The following is a 15,556-nucleotide window of genomic DNA, read 5'->3' as shown; positions in this document are numbered from 1 at the left end:
TTTATACATAGTAGTTTGTACCTCTTAATCCCCTACCCCCATCTTACCCCTTTCCCCATCCTTCCTCCCACTGGTAACCATTAGTTTGTTCTTTATATCTGTTAGTCTGTTTCTGTTTTGTTATATTTGTTTGTTTTATTTTTAGATTCCACATGTGATAACATATAGTATTTGTCTTTCTCTGTCTGACTTATTTCACTAAGCATAATACCCTCGGTCCATTCATGTTGTTGCAAATGGAAAAATTTTATTCTTTTTTATGGCTGAGTAATATTCCATTTTGTGTCTGTGTGTGTCTGTGTGTGTATATGTGTATATATATTACAGAATTCTTTGAGTTTGTGTATTAATATCTATTTAGGGTGTTTAATTATTTGTTTTCCATTCATATTTGTTTAGGGATATCTTTTTTAAGAGAATGACACCTGTGATAGCATACCTTTAAGATTGCTCTGATGTGAGATACTTTACTTTGCCATGTGTGAAAAATGTAAGAGACTATTTTTTAGCATGGTAATAAAATTTTTACCTGAGGAGTTTACTTCAGTAGTCATTTCTAAATTTGTGACTGAAAGTCACATTTAGGGAGCTGCACAGTGGCTTTTTTAGTATTGCTAGGTATTATTGTCCAAGTAGACTTTTATAGATTTCATTAGGTTTTCTTTTGTTTTTTTTTTAAGAACATTTTACATAGCCTAGTATTCCACTGTTCATCCATCTTATGAGGCAATGTGAATCTTCTGTTGTTCCAAACTTGATACTGTCTTATATTTATTTCATATTGTTAACAGCTGCACTGTTCAGTTCATTAGCCACTAGCCACATATGGCTATTTAAATTTAAATTAAATAAAATTAAAAATTAAGTTCCTTAGTTGCACTAGTGTGATATTTCAAGTGCTTGATAGACACTTGTAGCTAGTGGCTACCATAATGAATATTTCCATCATTACAGAAAGTCCTCTTGAAAAGTCCTGGTCTTATAGGATGTGAGATGGTGACAGACTCACATATAGTCATCTCTCTGTATCTGTGGGTTCCTGATCTGTGGATTCAGCCAACCGCGGATGGAATCCATGGATGTGGAACCTGCGGGTACAGAGGGCTGACTGTACTATGCCATTTTATATAGGTGACTTGACCGTCCGCAGATTTTGGTTTGTGGGCTGGTAGTCGTGGAACCGATCCCCCTTGGATACTGACAGACAGGACTATGTTGAAATTGTTAATGTGATAGCTTTCTTCCTCACAGAGGGTAGATTTTTTCATTTCACCATCCCAGTAATAATTTTCCAGGCTCTTTGAGAATTTTATAATTTACTCTTTTTGGTTAAAATAATATATAATTTATTTTGCCCTAACAATTATATCTGTATATTTTTCAAACCCTACGTCATGGAGGTAACTACTGTTAACATTGTGGTATTTATCCTTCTAGTCTTTTTTACTCATATATGTAAATATTTTTATTTTACAAAACTAGTACCATTCTGTACATGTTGTTTTATAACCTACTTTTTAATGTTTATACATATCACAAACAGATATAGTTGGAATTATTCTAAAATTTATATCCATTTGACAAGCATTTATAGAACACTTCCCGTGTGCCAGGTATTGTTTTAGGTTTTGGGCATAGAACACTACATAAGTATAGTTCTGTCCTCATGGAGCTTTTGTTCTAGTGAGGGAAGGCCAGCTATAAACAAAACATATATAATAATAGATGGTGTTAAGTGCTATGGGGAAATAACAGCTCCATGCTTAGAAACATTTATATACCTTTTTAATTTGTACTTCTGAGGATTTCCTTTAATAACATGTGACTGTCTGACATGTGGCCATAGCTGTGGTGGGTTCAGGATGTATCCCCAAAGCATCTTGCCTATAGTCTGGCCTCAAGCCTATAAAGTAGTCTCATGGCCTTGTTCTTCCTAACTGTGGTCCCCTACACTGTCTGGTAATTAGCCATATTTTTTAATATTTACATAGGACATTTGCATATATTTTGTGAAGTGTCTATTCCTTTTGCACGCTTTTTAGTGGGTTGTTCGTCATTTTTTTTTAATTGTTGTACTTTAGGAGTTCTTTACATATATTAGATAGGAATCCTTTGTCAGATACATATTATGAATATTTTCTCCCAGTCTTTGACTTGGCCCATTCATATTCTTAATAATGTCTTTTAATAAGGTTTATGAAATACTTGAATTATTTTTCCTACTATATTCTGTAATTATAGAAAATCACATGAATCGACTGGATGTTAAACCCATATTGCCTTCCTTAAATAACTCTTATGTGTTTGTGATGTATTTACATATTGCTGGATTCAATTTGCTAGTATTTTGTTTAGAAGTCTTTTTTTTTTTTTTTTTTTTGGCAGTATGTGGGCCTCTCACTGTTGTGGCCTCTCCCGTTGCGGAGCACAGGCTCCGGACGCGCAGGCTCAACGGCCATGGCTCACAGGCCCAGCCGCTCCGCGGCATGTGGGATCTTCCCAGACCGGGGCACGAACCCGTGTCCCCTGCATCGACAGGCGGACTCTCAACCACTGCGCCACCAGGGAAGCCCTAGAAGTCTTTTTTTTTTGTATCTGTGTTCATAAGAGGTATTGGCTATTGTATAGTACAGGGAACTATGTTCAGTATCCTGTGACAAACCATAATGGAAAAGAATATGAAAAAGAATGTATATATGTGTAGCTGAGTCACTTTGCTGTACAGAATAAATTAACACAACATTGTAAATCAACTATACTTCAATAAAATCTAAAAATAAAGGACATTTTATAATGATAAAAGGTGCAGTCCACCAAGATGTTTTAAATGTACTTGCACCTAATGATATACCTCCAAATATATAAAGCAAAACCCAACAAAACTAAAGGAAGAAACAGGCAAATCCACAGTCATACTGGGAGTGTGACTTTCTCAGTAACTGATATTGCAAAAAAAAAAAAAAAAAAGTCAGTAAGGAAATAGATTTGAACAACATAATTAATAAATGACTAATTTACATATGTTGTTCCAAAATACATTCAGACATATAAATAATGCTTTTAAAATTGACATATACTGGTCTGTAAATCAAATCTCAGTAAATGCCCAAAGTCTAAATGTTCTCTAATCCTAGTGGAATTAAGTGAGAAAGCAATTCTAAAAAATAATTTGAAAACAACCAAATGTTTGAAAATTAAGCAGTAATTAAGTAAGTAATCCCTAGGTCAAAGAAGAAAACACAAGAGAAATTAGAAAGTATTTTTAATTGGGTGATAATGAAAAGACAATCAATTAGAACTTGTGACATGCAGCCGAAGCCATATTTAGAAGAAAATTTACACACTTAAATGCATATATTACCAAAAAAACATTTTGATGATCTAAACATCCATTTCAAAAAGCTAGAAAAAATAGTAAATTATATCCAGAGATCTCTAGAGAACAGAAAAAGTAGGAATGATTTCCAGTTTTTTTCGTGAGAACAGAAATACCTTGATACCAAAACCTGATAAGAAACTTTTATTTATCCATCCTATATATGGTAGTTTGCCTCTGCTAATCTCAAACTCCCATTCCTTCCCTCCCCTACTTCACTTCCCCCTTGGCAACCACAAGTCTGTTCTCTATGTCTGTGAGTCTGTTTTTGTTTCATAGATAGTTGATTTGTGTTGTATTTTAGATTCCACATGTAAGTGACATCATATGGCATTTGTCTTTGACTTACTTCACTTAGTATGATAATCTCTAGGTCCATCCATGTTGCTGCAAATGGCATTATGAAATGTCCTTTTTACCTTCATTAATGTTCTTTGCTCTAAAGTCTACTCTGCCTGATATTAGTAAGATATACCAACTTTCTTTTAGTCGGTATTTGTGAATTATGTTTTTGCATCCTTTTGCTTTCACACTTTCCTCTCTGTATTGTCTCTTTTAAGTGAAAGCTTATTTTTTAATCATTCTTACAAACTTTGCCTTTTAATTGTAATAATTTAATTATATTTAATGTTATTGCTGATAAGTTTGAGCATAAGTCATCCATCTCATTCATTGTTTTCTATTTGTCCAGCCTGTTTGATTTCCCATTTACTGTCCTTTCCTTTGCATTAAATTTTTAATTAATTAATTAATTAATTTATGGCTGTGTTAGGCCTTTGTTGCTGTGCGGGGGCTTTCCTTAATTGCGTTGAGTGGGCTTCTTATTGCGGTGGCTTCTCTTGTTGCAGAGCACGGGCTCTAGGCATGTAAGCTTCAGTAGTTGTGGCATGTGGGCTCAGTAGTTGTGGCACATGGGTTTCAGTAGTTGTGGCTCTCAGGCTCCAGAGCACAGGCTCGGTAGTTGTGGCACACAGGCTTAGTTGCTCCGCGGCATGTGGGATCTTCCCGGACCAGGGCTTGAATCCGTGTCCCCTGCATTGGCAGGTGGACTCCCAACCACTGCACCACCAGGGAAGTCCCTGCATTAATTTTTTAATACTATATATTCTCCTCTCAGTTGGCTTGTTAGTGTCTTTTACTGTTTGTTTAGTGCTTACCCTAAAGATTACATCATATATTCTAATAATAGACTGAAATTTTATTAAAACTTAGTACTTTTACCCCTACGCAGTCAATACAAAGACTTTAGAACATTTACCATATGTAACTACATTTATCCTCTCCTACACTTCTGCAGTTCTTTTCATGTATTTCAATTTTATATATGGGTATGTGTGTGTGTATACATTTTAAGTCCCATCAGATATATTATTGTTGTTTTATGAAGTCAGTAGTCATTGAGATTTACTTATATATCCTCCCTTTCTTTTATTTTTCATACCATACTCTGTATGCTTTTATCTGGGGTCATTTTCTTTCTGCCTGAGGGCTTTTTCCATTAGTATAGTCAGCTGTTGACAAACTCTTTTGGCTTCTGTTTTTCGGGAAATTATTTTGTCTTTATTTTTAGTGATCCTATAATTCCATCTAGGCAGTTATTTTTATTCAGAACTTTGAAGATATCATTGCGTTGTCCTCTGGCTTTTGTTGCTTCTTTGCAAAAGTCTTCCGTTAGTTTTATTTTTACCCTTTTGAAGGAATTTTTTACCCCCACTCTGGCTGTTTTAAACGTTTTACTTTTGTCTTTAAGTTTTCAGCAGTTTTACTATGATATGCCTGGGTGTGGTTTTCTACTATCCTTCTGGTGTTTATAATACTTACTGAATCTCTGGTTTAGTGTCTTTTATCATTTGTCCAGTTTTGACAGTCACCTCTGCACATTTTGCTTCTCACTCCTTCCATTCTGCAATTCCAGTATGAGACCTTTTTACCATATCTAATGTGTATCTTATGTTTTTTTCTGCATTTTCCATTTTTTCTCACCATGCTTCAATCTAAAAATGATCTTTTAACTGTTAATTCTCTGCTATTAAACCCATCTATTAGTTCTAAATTTCAGTTATGTATTTTTCATTCTAGAATTTCTTCATATTTCTTTTTTATTATTTTCAGTTCTCTATATAAGATCTCTACCTTGTCACTTAATTTCTTAATTATAGTTATACAGAATTCTATGGCTCATGAGTTCAATATCTGGTTCTCCCAATTTCTGTGAACCTGGATAAAAATTTCTTTCCTTTCACTAACTTCTAACTGAAATTTAGCATTTCCTTTAATTATGAAAGTAGGCAACAAAGTCACAGGTGTACCTGCAAATTTCAGATGCTTTCATATCACATTACCATTGTTACAGGTATATTGAAAGATATATTGTTTATGATCATCACTGCTTTGAAATTACAGAAGTTATCAGACCTGCCTCTAGGCCTAGTTACTTGATACATTAGTGTAGAAACTCCATATTATGTCACAAATTAAAAAAAAAATATATTTTTATAGTTATTTCTTTATGAATGATTTCCACGGTGTGTCTAGTGTGTTTTTTTTAATGTGTTTAAAAACATTCTAAGAAGGGCTCCATAGACTTCAGACTATAAAATAGTCCAGACCAAAAAAGTGGTTCTGTACAGAATAGGTCAGATTGTGTCATTTCTCAGCTCAAAATGCTCTAGTGGGTTTCCTCTCATTTCTTCTAGAGAGAGTAAAACCAAGGTCCTTTCGGTGCCTTACCTGGCCCTCCACGATCTGCACCACCCCACTGGCTGCATTCTGACCGTATCTCCAACTCCTGTTCTTTTTTGCTCATTCTACAGCCACATTGGGAACAAAGCAAGTATTCTCTTCCTGCAGGTCCTTTCTAGTAACTGTTCCCTCTTCTCGGAACACTCTTCCTGAAAATATCTGCATAACCTACTACCTCCGTTACCTGAAAAACTATTCAGTCACTTACTTCCTGACCACTCCACTTAATATATTTATTCCTGCCCCCTTGGTACCTACTATCTGCCTTCCCCATTCTGTTTTTCCCTGTACACATATCACAGTCTTTCATATTATGTATTTTACATATTTATTAGCTTAGTATTGATTTTGGGAGGGGGTCTTACCATAGGCCTCTGTTACTGGCGGGTGGGACCTTCAGCAATAGTTAGGTCAACTTTGGAGAGCTATGGTCATTCCCATGCATAACTTTTATCCCTGTTAGCACCACTGTTTCATTTATGAGCCTATTGCGTTAAGAGTGGAGTGGACGATGACAAAAGCTAGCTAATGTCAACTGAACTGGCCACCTAACTTTGTCTGCATGGTTGTTCATTGCCTCTTTTAAGGTTGATGCTCTCTGGGGTTAACATGTGATACAAAGAGCTTCATTTTTGGTGTCCACTTTCGTATGTCTGTCTATGTGGATCTTCCCCACATCTCCTTTTCTCAGTCTCCTGATCTTTTCTAGGTTTTATCTTGCATCTCCTGGGGAGAGTGTTTCTAACCAGTGTAGTTTAGACATTTTGCTCACCTGATATAGTTAACATGCTGTCATGGAGATCATGGACCAGCATGAATTTCTTTGGATTCTCCAGGTGATCCAGGTCCCTTGGGACTATTTTAAGACAAAGGACTAGAAAATTAACATAGCCCTAGTTCAAGCATGTAAATGTATACTGCTGTTGATTTACATATGACTGTCAACTGCTTTTGGTCTTCCTTCCTAATAGAAGTAGAAACACCTGCTTTATGGGATCAGTGACTGCATAGCACTTACCTGACAGAGAGCAATAACCCTGTCTTTATATGCTGCTAAATGGGCCCTCCGGCTTTCAGTGTATAGTCTTTAATTGGTGATTAATCATCCTCAGCCTTTCATTGTCTTTCTTTTTTGCGCTGACTGCCCCTAGCAATAAGCTACCCAGTTCCATAGACCTTTCAATTACTTCCTTTCCTGTACGTCTCAAATGCCTGAAGTATTGCACCAGCCAGTGCCTCCCCTTTGACCAACAGTTTTAGCAGTTGCATTTGCGCTGCTGCAGCTTATCAGGGACTATGTACCACCAGAGATGGGGCCCTCATTGCTAACCAGTCAGTGACACCACTGGAGTGGATTTCACAGGTCTACTTTTGCTACCAAGTCTCTCAGGTTAGGTTCCCCCAAAACATTTTGAAGCTTCAGGATTTGCATGTAGGAGGTTTGTTGAGGAGTGCTTCTGGGATCAACCCCTAGGAGAGAAGGTGCAGGGAAACGGCATTAGGAAGATGGAGGAACTGAATTGCTAGGTAGTTGCAACAGCAGTCTCAGCTGATTCCCGCAGGGAGATCTGAAGCTGGAATAACCCTTCTGAGATATTCCTGATTGAAACAGAGGGCTGGACCATTTTACTGCACATTGACCAGTCATTGACTGTGGGATGTTTTGGGATGGTAACATAACCTTGGATGAGGGAGTTCTCTGCGATTCAGGGAAATTCCTGAGGGTTTAGTTTAGTTGTAAGCCACCAGCAGGCCAAATCCTGGAAGCTTGGGGGAATGAGTACTTCAGTCCTGAAAGGATTGATCTGGGTGGCACATCGTAGCATTCACTACAGCCACATGGCAAGATCACTTTCAGTGGGGTGGTGAGGGTGGAAAGGATACTACAGTGCTAGAGAAATAAGGAGGGAGATGAAAACTTGTTTAGATAGCTTAGCTGTGAAGGGGAGGAGAGAGAGGGAGAGTAGTCAGAAGTTACTGAGGAGACTGGAAGGGGGTGGGATCCAGAATATAGGTAGTAGATATGCCTGGGGCAGGAAGAGGTTCATTTTTACCATTGTAATCAAAAGGAAGAAGCAAGAGAGGCATTCAGAAGCAGATACATTTATAACAGTAATCAGAGGACGTTGACGCAGTTCTTATATGTTTCTTCTGGGAAAGAGCAGGAAGAATCAACAGCTACAGAGGGGGAGTTGTTTCGGTTGAAGATTTAAGGCGAGTAGAGATTTTAATAGATTGCTATGGAGAGTGGGAGGAGAACTTAACAGGGTAGGCACTGGTGTTGAGGGCCCATTTGAGGTTGATGTTCCTGATTTTGTAGAATTAACAATTTGTGGAGTTGTGTGACTGTTTTTCTGACAGTGCTTAATAAGTGAAAGTATAAACATGCTTAGTGTCTTACCAGATTGTCTTTTTTTTTTCATAGCCATCAGATCAAGTCATTACAGTACAGTAACACAGGAGACATGATTCTTGTTGTATCTGGAAGCTCTCAGGCCAAAGTGATTGACAGAGATGGTTTTGAAGTAATGGAGTGTATAAAGGGAGACCAGTATATTGTAGATATGGCCAACACCAAGGTAAGTATGACACAATATTTTAGTGAATTTAATTAATTCAGTACACATTTACTAACAACTTGTTGGTGCTGCCATAGTTTACCCCCAAAGTTAATGTCTTAAAAATAATTTATTATTTCTTGCAATTTTGTGTATTGACCAGGAAGTTCTTCTGCTTCATAGTGTCAGCTGGGGCACTAGGATAGTTGTAAAAGTCCAAAATGACCTCACTCTGATGGTTTACAGCTGGTGCTCTCACCAGTGGCATTTCTTTCTCTCTTCCTCTTTCCCCTGCCCCTTCTCTCTCTTTCTCTCTCTCTCTCTCTCTCTCATACACACACACACACACGCACACATTCTCTCCCTCCAACCCTGCCCCCTTTCTCCTTCCACGTGTCTAGTTTGGGTTTTCTCACAGTGTGGTAGACACTTAGTGTGGTTTGACTTGCTGCTTGGTGACTAGGTCCCATGAAGGATAAACATGGGAACTTCAGATTCCTTAAGGTCTGGTGTTGAGTCTTACACAGCATCATAGGACCAGCCCAAATTTGGGGAGAGAGGAGATAGACTTCACCATTTGGTGGGTGAATGGCAAGATCACATTGTAAAGTATCGTGGGGGTTGCGAGATATGAATGCAGCCATCTTTTGAAATACAGTCTACCACAATCCTACTATGTACTAGGCTTTAGGACAAGAATGAAAAAGGGTCTCATCAATCTTTTTATGTAAAGGATTTTAGTGGTATAATGATATTTTAAAATTAATGTATATTAAATATCAATTAACTGTGGTCCCAATAATGCTATGAAACTTAATGGCTTATTTGTAATTGCTAACATATATATGGGTTGGCTGCTCTTGCCTGGGCTTGGCTCCAAGCTGCAGATGGAGTGTAGGCTTGTTCTGTGTGACTCTGTTCCTCCTTGTACAAACAAACTACCTGAGGGCATGAATTTCTTATGGTGATGGCAGAAATACAAGAAGGAAACTCCAACTCTGACAGCATATTTCAAGCCATTGCTCATATCATGTCCACGAACATTCCACTGACCAAAGCAAATCACATGACCATGAGTAACATCTGGTCTCTAGTGAGAGGAACTGTAGTACCACATGTCAGAGGTTGTGGATACAGGGAGGGGTGATGGGTTGGGAACAATAATGCACTTTTTAATTTAGCGACCACACTGTGCAGCACTTTGTGCATTCTGGATTTTAAAAGGTTTTTATTATGTATTATATCAAGTCTACCACCGTATGAATGGAAATTAAGACTTTATGTAGTTTTTATGTGTTGTAATATTTCTCTAAGTAAATCTCTCCTATACATAAATAAAAATGATTTAAAGATATGTTAAAGTGTCAGTGCATATGGTTGATGTAGAATTTTGAGCCTTCATTTGAATTCTGATTTTCACTCTTTCTTCCCCTCCTATCTAGTACCTTCTTCTAGTACCTTTTGGGTTGTGCCTAAGTCAGCATCTTACATGAGATTTGATTGTCTAAGAAAATACACTCGATCCTCATTATCTGTGATTTTTGTATTTGCAAGCTCACCTACGTGCTAAAACTTTTTTGTAAACCCAAAATCAATACTCACAGCCCTTTCATGGTAACTTCCAGACATGCATCTGGCAGAGTGGCAGAAAAGCATTTGAGCAAGGCGATGCTCCACCTTCTTGTTTCAGTTCTCATACTGTAATCAAGTGTCCTTTTGGAAGTCTATTTAGTGCTACATTTTTCTTATTTTTGTGGTTTTTGTTGGTGATCTTGCTGTTTAAAATGGCCCCCAGGGCTGAATTGCTGTAGTCCTGTCAAGTGTTACCTAAGTTCAAGAAAGTCTTTGATGTGCCTTATAGAGAAAATACATGTGTTAGATAAGCTTCATTCAGGAAAGAGTTATAGTGCTGTTGGCTATGAGTTCATTGTTAATGACTCAACTATATATGTTAAATAAAAGATGTCCTTAAACACAAACGTATATAAAACAAAGTTATGTATTGATTGGTTGACAAAAATGTGACCAGAGACTTGCAGCAGTTTAATCCTGTATTTGATAATTCAGTGTTTGCAGAACTTTGTAGACCATAACTACTGTGAGTAGTTGAATTGACTGTAGTTGAATTGACTGAGAATTGACTGTAATCTATTTTAGGCGCTCTAGTTGAGCTATTGGAATAAATTAATACAGTGTGTTTCAAACTGCCCTCTGCTGAAGCCTAGTGAAATGCTTCTTAATCCTAATGAGGGTCACAGTCTCATGCCTTTCCTTTTGTTTATTGAGTGTCCAGTGTGTGTTAGATGATTCAAACAGCATTCAAATATAATTTAAACATAATGCTATATGCAATTATATTGTAGTGGTGGCTTGAATAGTGTTTTTTCCCCCCACGTATTCCACTAGAGTTTCTCTCCCCTCATCTTAAAATCATTGCCCTAAGGATTCCACCAAAGATGTTGTTTTGAGGGTGATGGTGATAAGGAAATAAAGCAGATAGGGCTCCAGATCAATCTCCCTATCTTAAACTCAAATAGTTCTGTTTTTATCTGTTTTATTTGAAGCTTTTGGGAATCTAAAACTTTATTTAAACAATGGGTTTGTGGAAAGGAAAGCTTTAAAAACTCTTATTTAACTTATTCTTTTTTAGTTTATGGTTACAATTTTGCTTAAATAATATGAGGAAGAGAAGTTTTTGCCAGTTTCTAAGCTCTTAATGATTTCAGCTGTTCAGGGCTTCTTACGTTATAATAAGACTCTGTGGATTTAGGTTTTAGCCAAGAAAATTTCAAGAAGAAAGAAATCTGGTTGGTTCTGTATCTGGCTGTTTCTGCAGTTTCAGAAATATATATATATTTATATAAATATATATATATATTACATATAGTAAGATTATTGGGAAAGTAGGACGAGGGTAGATAAACAAATCTATGTAGAAATGTAGGAAATTAAAATATTAAGTTAATTACCAATATGCAAAAAACAACCGTATATTGTAACTAAGTATTATAACTCTCCCAATCTTGTCTAATATTATCTCTACTTTGATTTCAAAATCATGGTTAATATTTACTCTCTCCATTTTCCAGAAGCAAATATAATTAACTATTTGTTTAGGAAACATTACTTGTAACTTAATTGTAGTCTTTGGCTTGAGTGATGGGTTTTAGAAATGCAAGAATTATTATTTGAAAGAAGCAGATTTCATTGGACCCTTTTTCTTAATTTCTAAGCTTCTTTTCTGATTCCAAGAGTAATTATTAACTTGTGGCTTTACTGGAAAGTTCAACAAGTAGGACATTAAAGGAAACTATTAAATATATCTGATCTATTATTATAAAATATTATGTACTTCAAACATAAACAGGCCTTTCTAATTAGATTATTAAATTGTTATATCGTTAGATTTTTATCTCTAATCTTTGTGTCTTTGGGTGTATGTGTATATTTCTTTTTAATATGTACCTATAGTGGTACAGCATTTTTTTTTCTGTTACATACTGCAGCACAATGCATTACATTACAGGGAGAGTATTCATATTTATACCTTTAAAAATAGTTTATTGGGTTTCTAACAGTAATTCTTATTGACTATTAAAAATTTGGAAAATAAAAAAAGAAAAAATACTCATAACTCTACTACCCAAATATAATCACTATTAAGATGTCCGTTTCTGTATTTTTTCCTTTATGCATCTGAAAAACATTTTTTCTGATCACACTGGAACCTTTACATCATTTATTGTTTGGAGCCACATTTTACATGTTCTGCAGTCTTGGGATTGTATGCCAGTGCCTCAGGGCCTGTAGTGGGGTGGAATGAGAGGGCTTAGAGTGTGAGTGAGGGGCAGCAGGCCTCCTCCTTCAGCCCGAGAAGTTCCAATTTTGTCCGTTTTATGTGTTGGAGTTCTCTATAAGATATCCTTTGAAAATCAGGTTCTGCTGTGTCTTTAAAATATGAAGGTCACTGATCTGGGGTTCATGGGATTTATTGGTTATATTATCTGGGAAAATGGGACCTTACTTCTTCAGGTTTAAGTCATTAGGAAAGTAGGACAAGGATAAACAGGAATCAACCCATAAACCATTCAAAAGCATGCTTTAAAAACTGTAGTTATATTGTCATCTAAAACTTACTTATTCTAAACGAGAATGTTAGTACATTACTTCCAATCAGAGAGTGTTTTTCTTTTTTTCTGTTCGTTCTTTTTGACCGTGCCCTGCGGCATGTGGGATCTTAGTTCTCTACCACGGATCAGACCTGCGCCCCCTGCAGTGCAAGTGTGGAGTCTTAACCACTGGACCGCCAGGGAAGTCCCGGAGAGTGTTTTTCTCTATTACTTTAAACTCTTAGACACATACTTTGCCTTCAGCCTTTTTCTTTTTCAACATTAAAACAATTCTGTGCCATTTATTTCATAATTACTTGGCTAAAGTGGGAGGGGACAGGCTCAGGGGACACCAGAATTCTTGAATATTTTAGTGGGCCATCTCTCTGTGAGTATACTTTAATTATGGAGATTAGAAGCTTTATAAGGAATTCTGGGGAAAAGGTATTTTCAGATGCTGTATTTATATTTGAATAGTACGTGTAGTTATTCTGATATCCAGCCAGTCGAGAAAATTGCCCTTATTATTTGGAGATGAAATATTTTAGTCATGTCCTTTTAATGGTAAATATTGTTTCTTAGGAGTAAAATATTGTAAACTGTGAATTCTAGGTATATTTTTATTTCCTTAAGCATTTGTAACTGATGGTTTTAACTGCAAATATAAACTCTAAAAAATGCAGTGATTTAAAGTACATTGTGTTTCTTTGCAGTTTCTGAATATTTCCAGAGCTTTTTATCTAATAGAAACTCCATAACACTAGTTTCTATCCTTTTGACATATCCCCATCATTTTGGGGGTACTTTCTTACATTCTGGCACAACAAAAGTTCCTGGCTCACCTTGTACTTTTCTGTTCTGATTTCTCTAGCATTCCATTGCTCTTTTGAATAGGGAATTCTATTTACAAATCAACATCTGGGCACTGGATACGTTCATTGCTGCTGAGGTGTTAATGCTTCTAGACAATTTCAGAAGACAGAGCTGAGGCTGGGAGGATAAACCAACCAATCAAAAAATAAACAAAATATATTAAAAAATCATGAGTTCACCCTGATACATCTAATTCTCATCCAACTTCCTAGCCTTTCCCCATTCCATATTTGTATTTCACTTCTCCAGTGAGAAACTTGGCCTCCAGCATCACCAGTATATTTTCTCATTTCTTCAGTGGTATAGTCCATAGAAAGTAATTTCAGAATTGCTACACACACAGTCCTTGTAGGAAGAATTCTAAGAAGACACCCAAGATTCCCTGCCCCTCCCCTTGGGTGTGGATGTGACCAATGACTATGATGAGATACTTCTGTGATGAGGTTATATTGTCTGGCACAGTTGTCTTTAAGAAAGGAAAATTATCTTCAGTGCATCCTGCCTAATCAGATGAGCCCTTAAAAGGGATTGGGCTCTTCCTGGCAAAAAAGGATTTTAAAATTCGAGGGATTTGACTCAAGGGTGATTCTCTGTTCAGGGCTTTGAAGATGCAAGCAGAACCTGAGTGATGAAGTTGGGTGCATAGCTATAGCCAAGGAGATTTCCAAGCAAAATGTTGAAAGTACTGCCTGGTTTCTTCTTGCTACTTATAATAAAATATGAGAGAAAAAAGGTAAACTGAGAGAAGTCTTGTTTAAAAGGAATGAGTACTAGATGATTTAGTTAACTTTGAACCTATCCAGATGGCAAAGAATGTTAAAATGAAGAAATTGCTTCTGAAAGTGTGGCATAGAGGAAAAAGCCCAGGGTGTGGCTATATAACCTTTTGCTAAAACCTCAGAAAGATCAAAAGGTCAGAATATTCAGTCACACTAAAGACTCTTTCAAGAAATGAAGCATGTGCCTCACAGATTTTCTCAAACAAACCAGGTGACCTCTAGGAAGCTTAAGGAGGTTATTTCTTAGCCATTTCAGCAAGGGCTATGGTTAAAGAAGGGATTTCTTTTTCCCCTATTCTTTTTTTTTTTTAATTTTTATTGGAGTATAGTTGACTTACAATGTGTTAGTTTCAGGTGTACAGCAAAGTGAATCAGTTGCACATACACATATATCCACTCTTTTTTAGATTATTTTCCCATATAGGCCATTACAGAGTATTGAGTAGAGTTCCCTGTGTTATATAGTAGGTCCTTATTAGTTATCTATTTTATATATGGTAGTGTGTATATGTCAAGAAGAGATTGTTTTTGCAAAGATTTTGGGGCATGGCTTTGCCTAATTCAGATTCAACAAGAGAAAGGTTTTCATTTGCTGGCTTTGAAGGTGAAGGAATCCATGTGGCAAGGACACAGCCTCTACATGCTGAGAGCAGCCCCCAGCTGACAGATACAATGAAATAGGCATCTTAGTCTTGCACCCACAGGAAGTTGGATTCTGCCAGCAACCTGAATGAACTTGGAAACAAATGCCTCCCCAGAGCCTCCAGAAGGAAGCCCTACCGACATCCTGATTTTAGCCTATGAGACCCTGAGCAGAAAATTCGGACTTCTGGATTGTGACTGGACTTCTCATCCCCCTAACTGTTAGCTAATAAATTGGAGTTGTTTTAAACCCCTAAGTTGGTGGTAATTTGTTACACAGCAATAGAAAACTAACACGGTTCTGCAAATACCAAACATACTAAGTAATTATGAAAGTCCCTGAGGAGGTGGTAGTGATAGAGATCAGACATAAGAGCAGGAATTAGCTTTGAGTGGGAGGAGGGAATTTATTTGCACTGGGAATGGAGGGATAAGGATGGGCTCATGTGCAGGTACGTTTATAGGTAGTGAGCCTTA

The 15,556-nt window shown here is 36.8% G+C and overlaps 1 protein-coding gene across 1 annotated transcript in view; it reads left to right on the top strand.

Annotated features, from left to right (window-relative positions):
- WDR70 (WD repeat domain 70) overlaps positions 1-15,556 on the top strand; it is a 311,155-nt gene that overhangs the window by 92,464 nt on the left and 203,135 nt on the right. The window contains 1 exon segment of the mRNA XM_032628142.1: positions 8,544-8,697. Coding sequence (XP_032484033.1) covers positions 8,544-8,697 — 154 coding nt within the window.

This window comes from Phocoena sinus, chromosome 3 (genome assembly GCF_008692025.1).
Source record: "Phocoena sinus isolate mPhoSin1 chromosome 3, mPhoSin1.pri, whole genome shotgun sequence".
NCBI classification, from domain to species: domain Eukaryota; kingdom Metazoa; phylum Chordata; class Mammalia; order Artiodactyla; family Phocoenidae; genus Phocoena; species Phocoena sinus.
The sequence above is the reverse complement of the archived record's forward strand: the minus strand, read 5'-3'. Positions and strand labels throughout refer to the sequence as shown.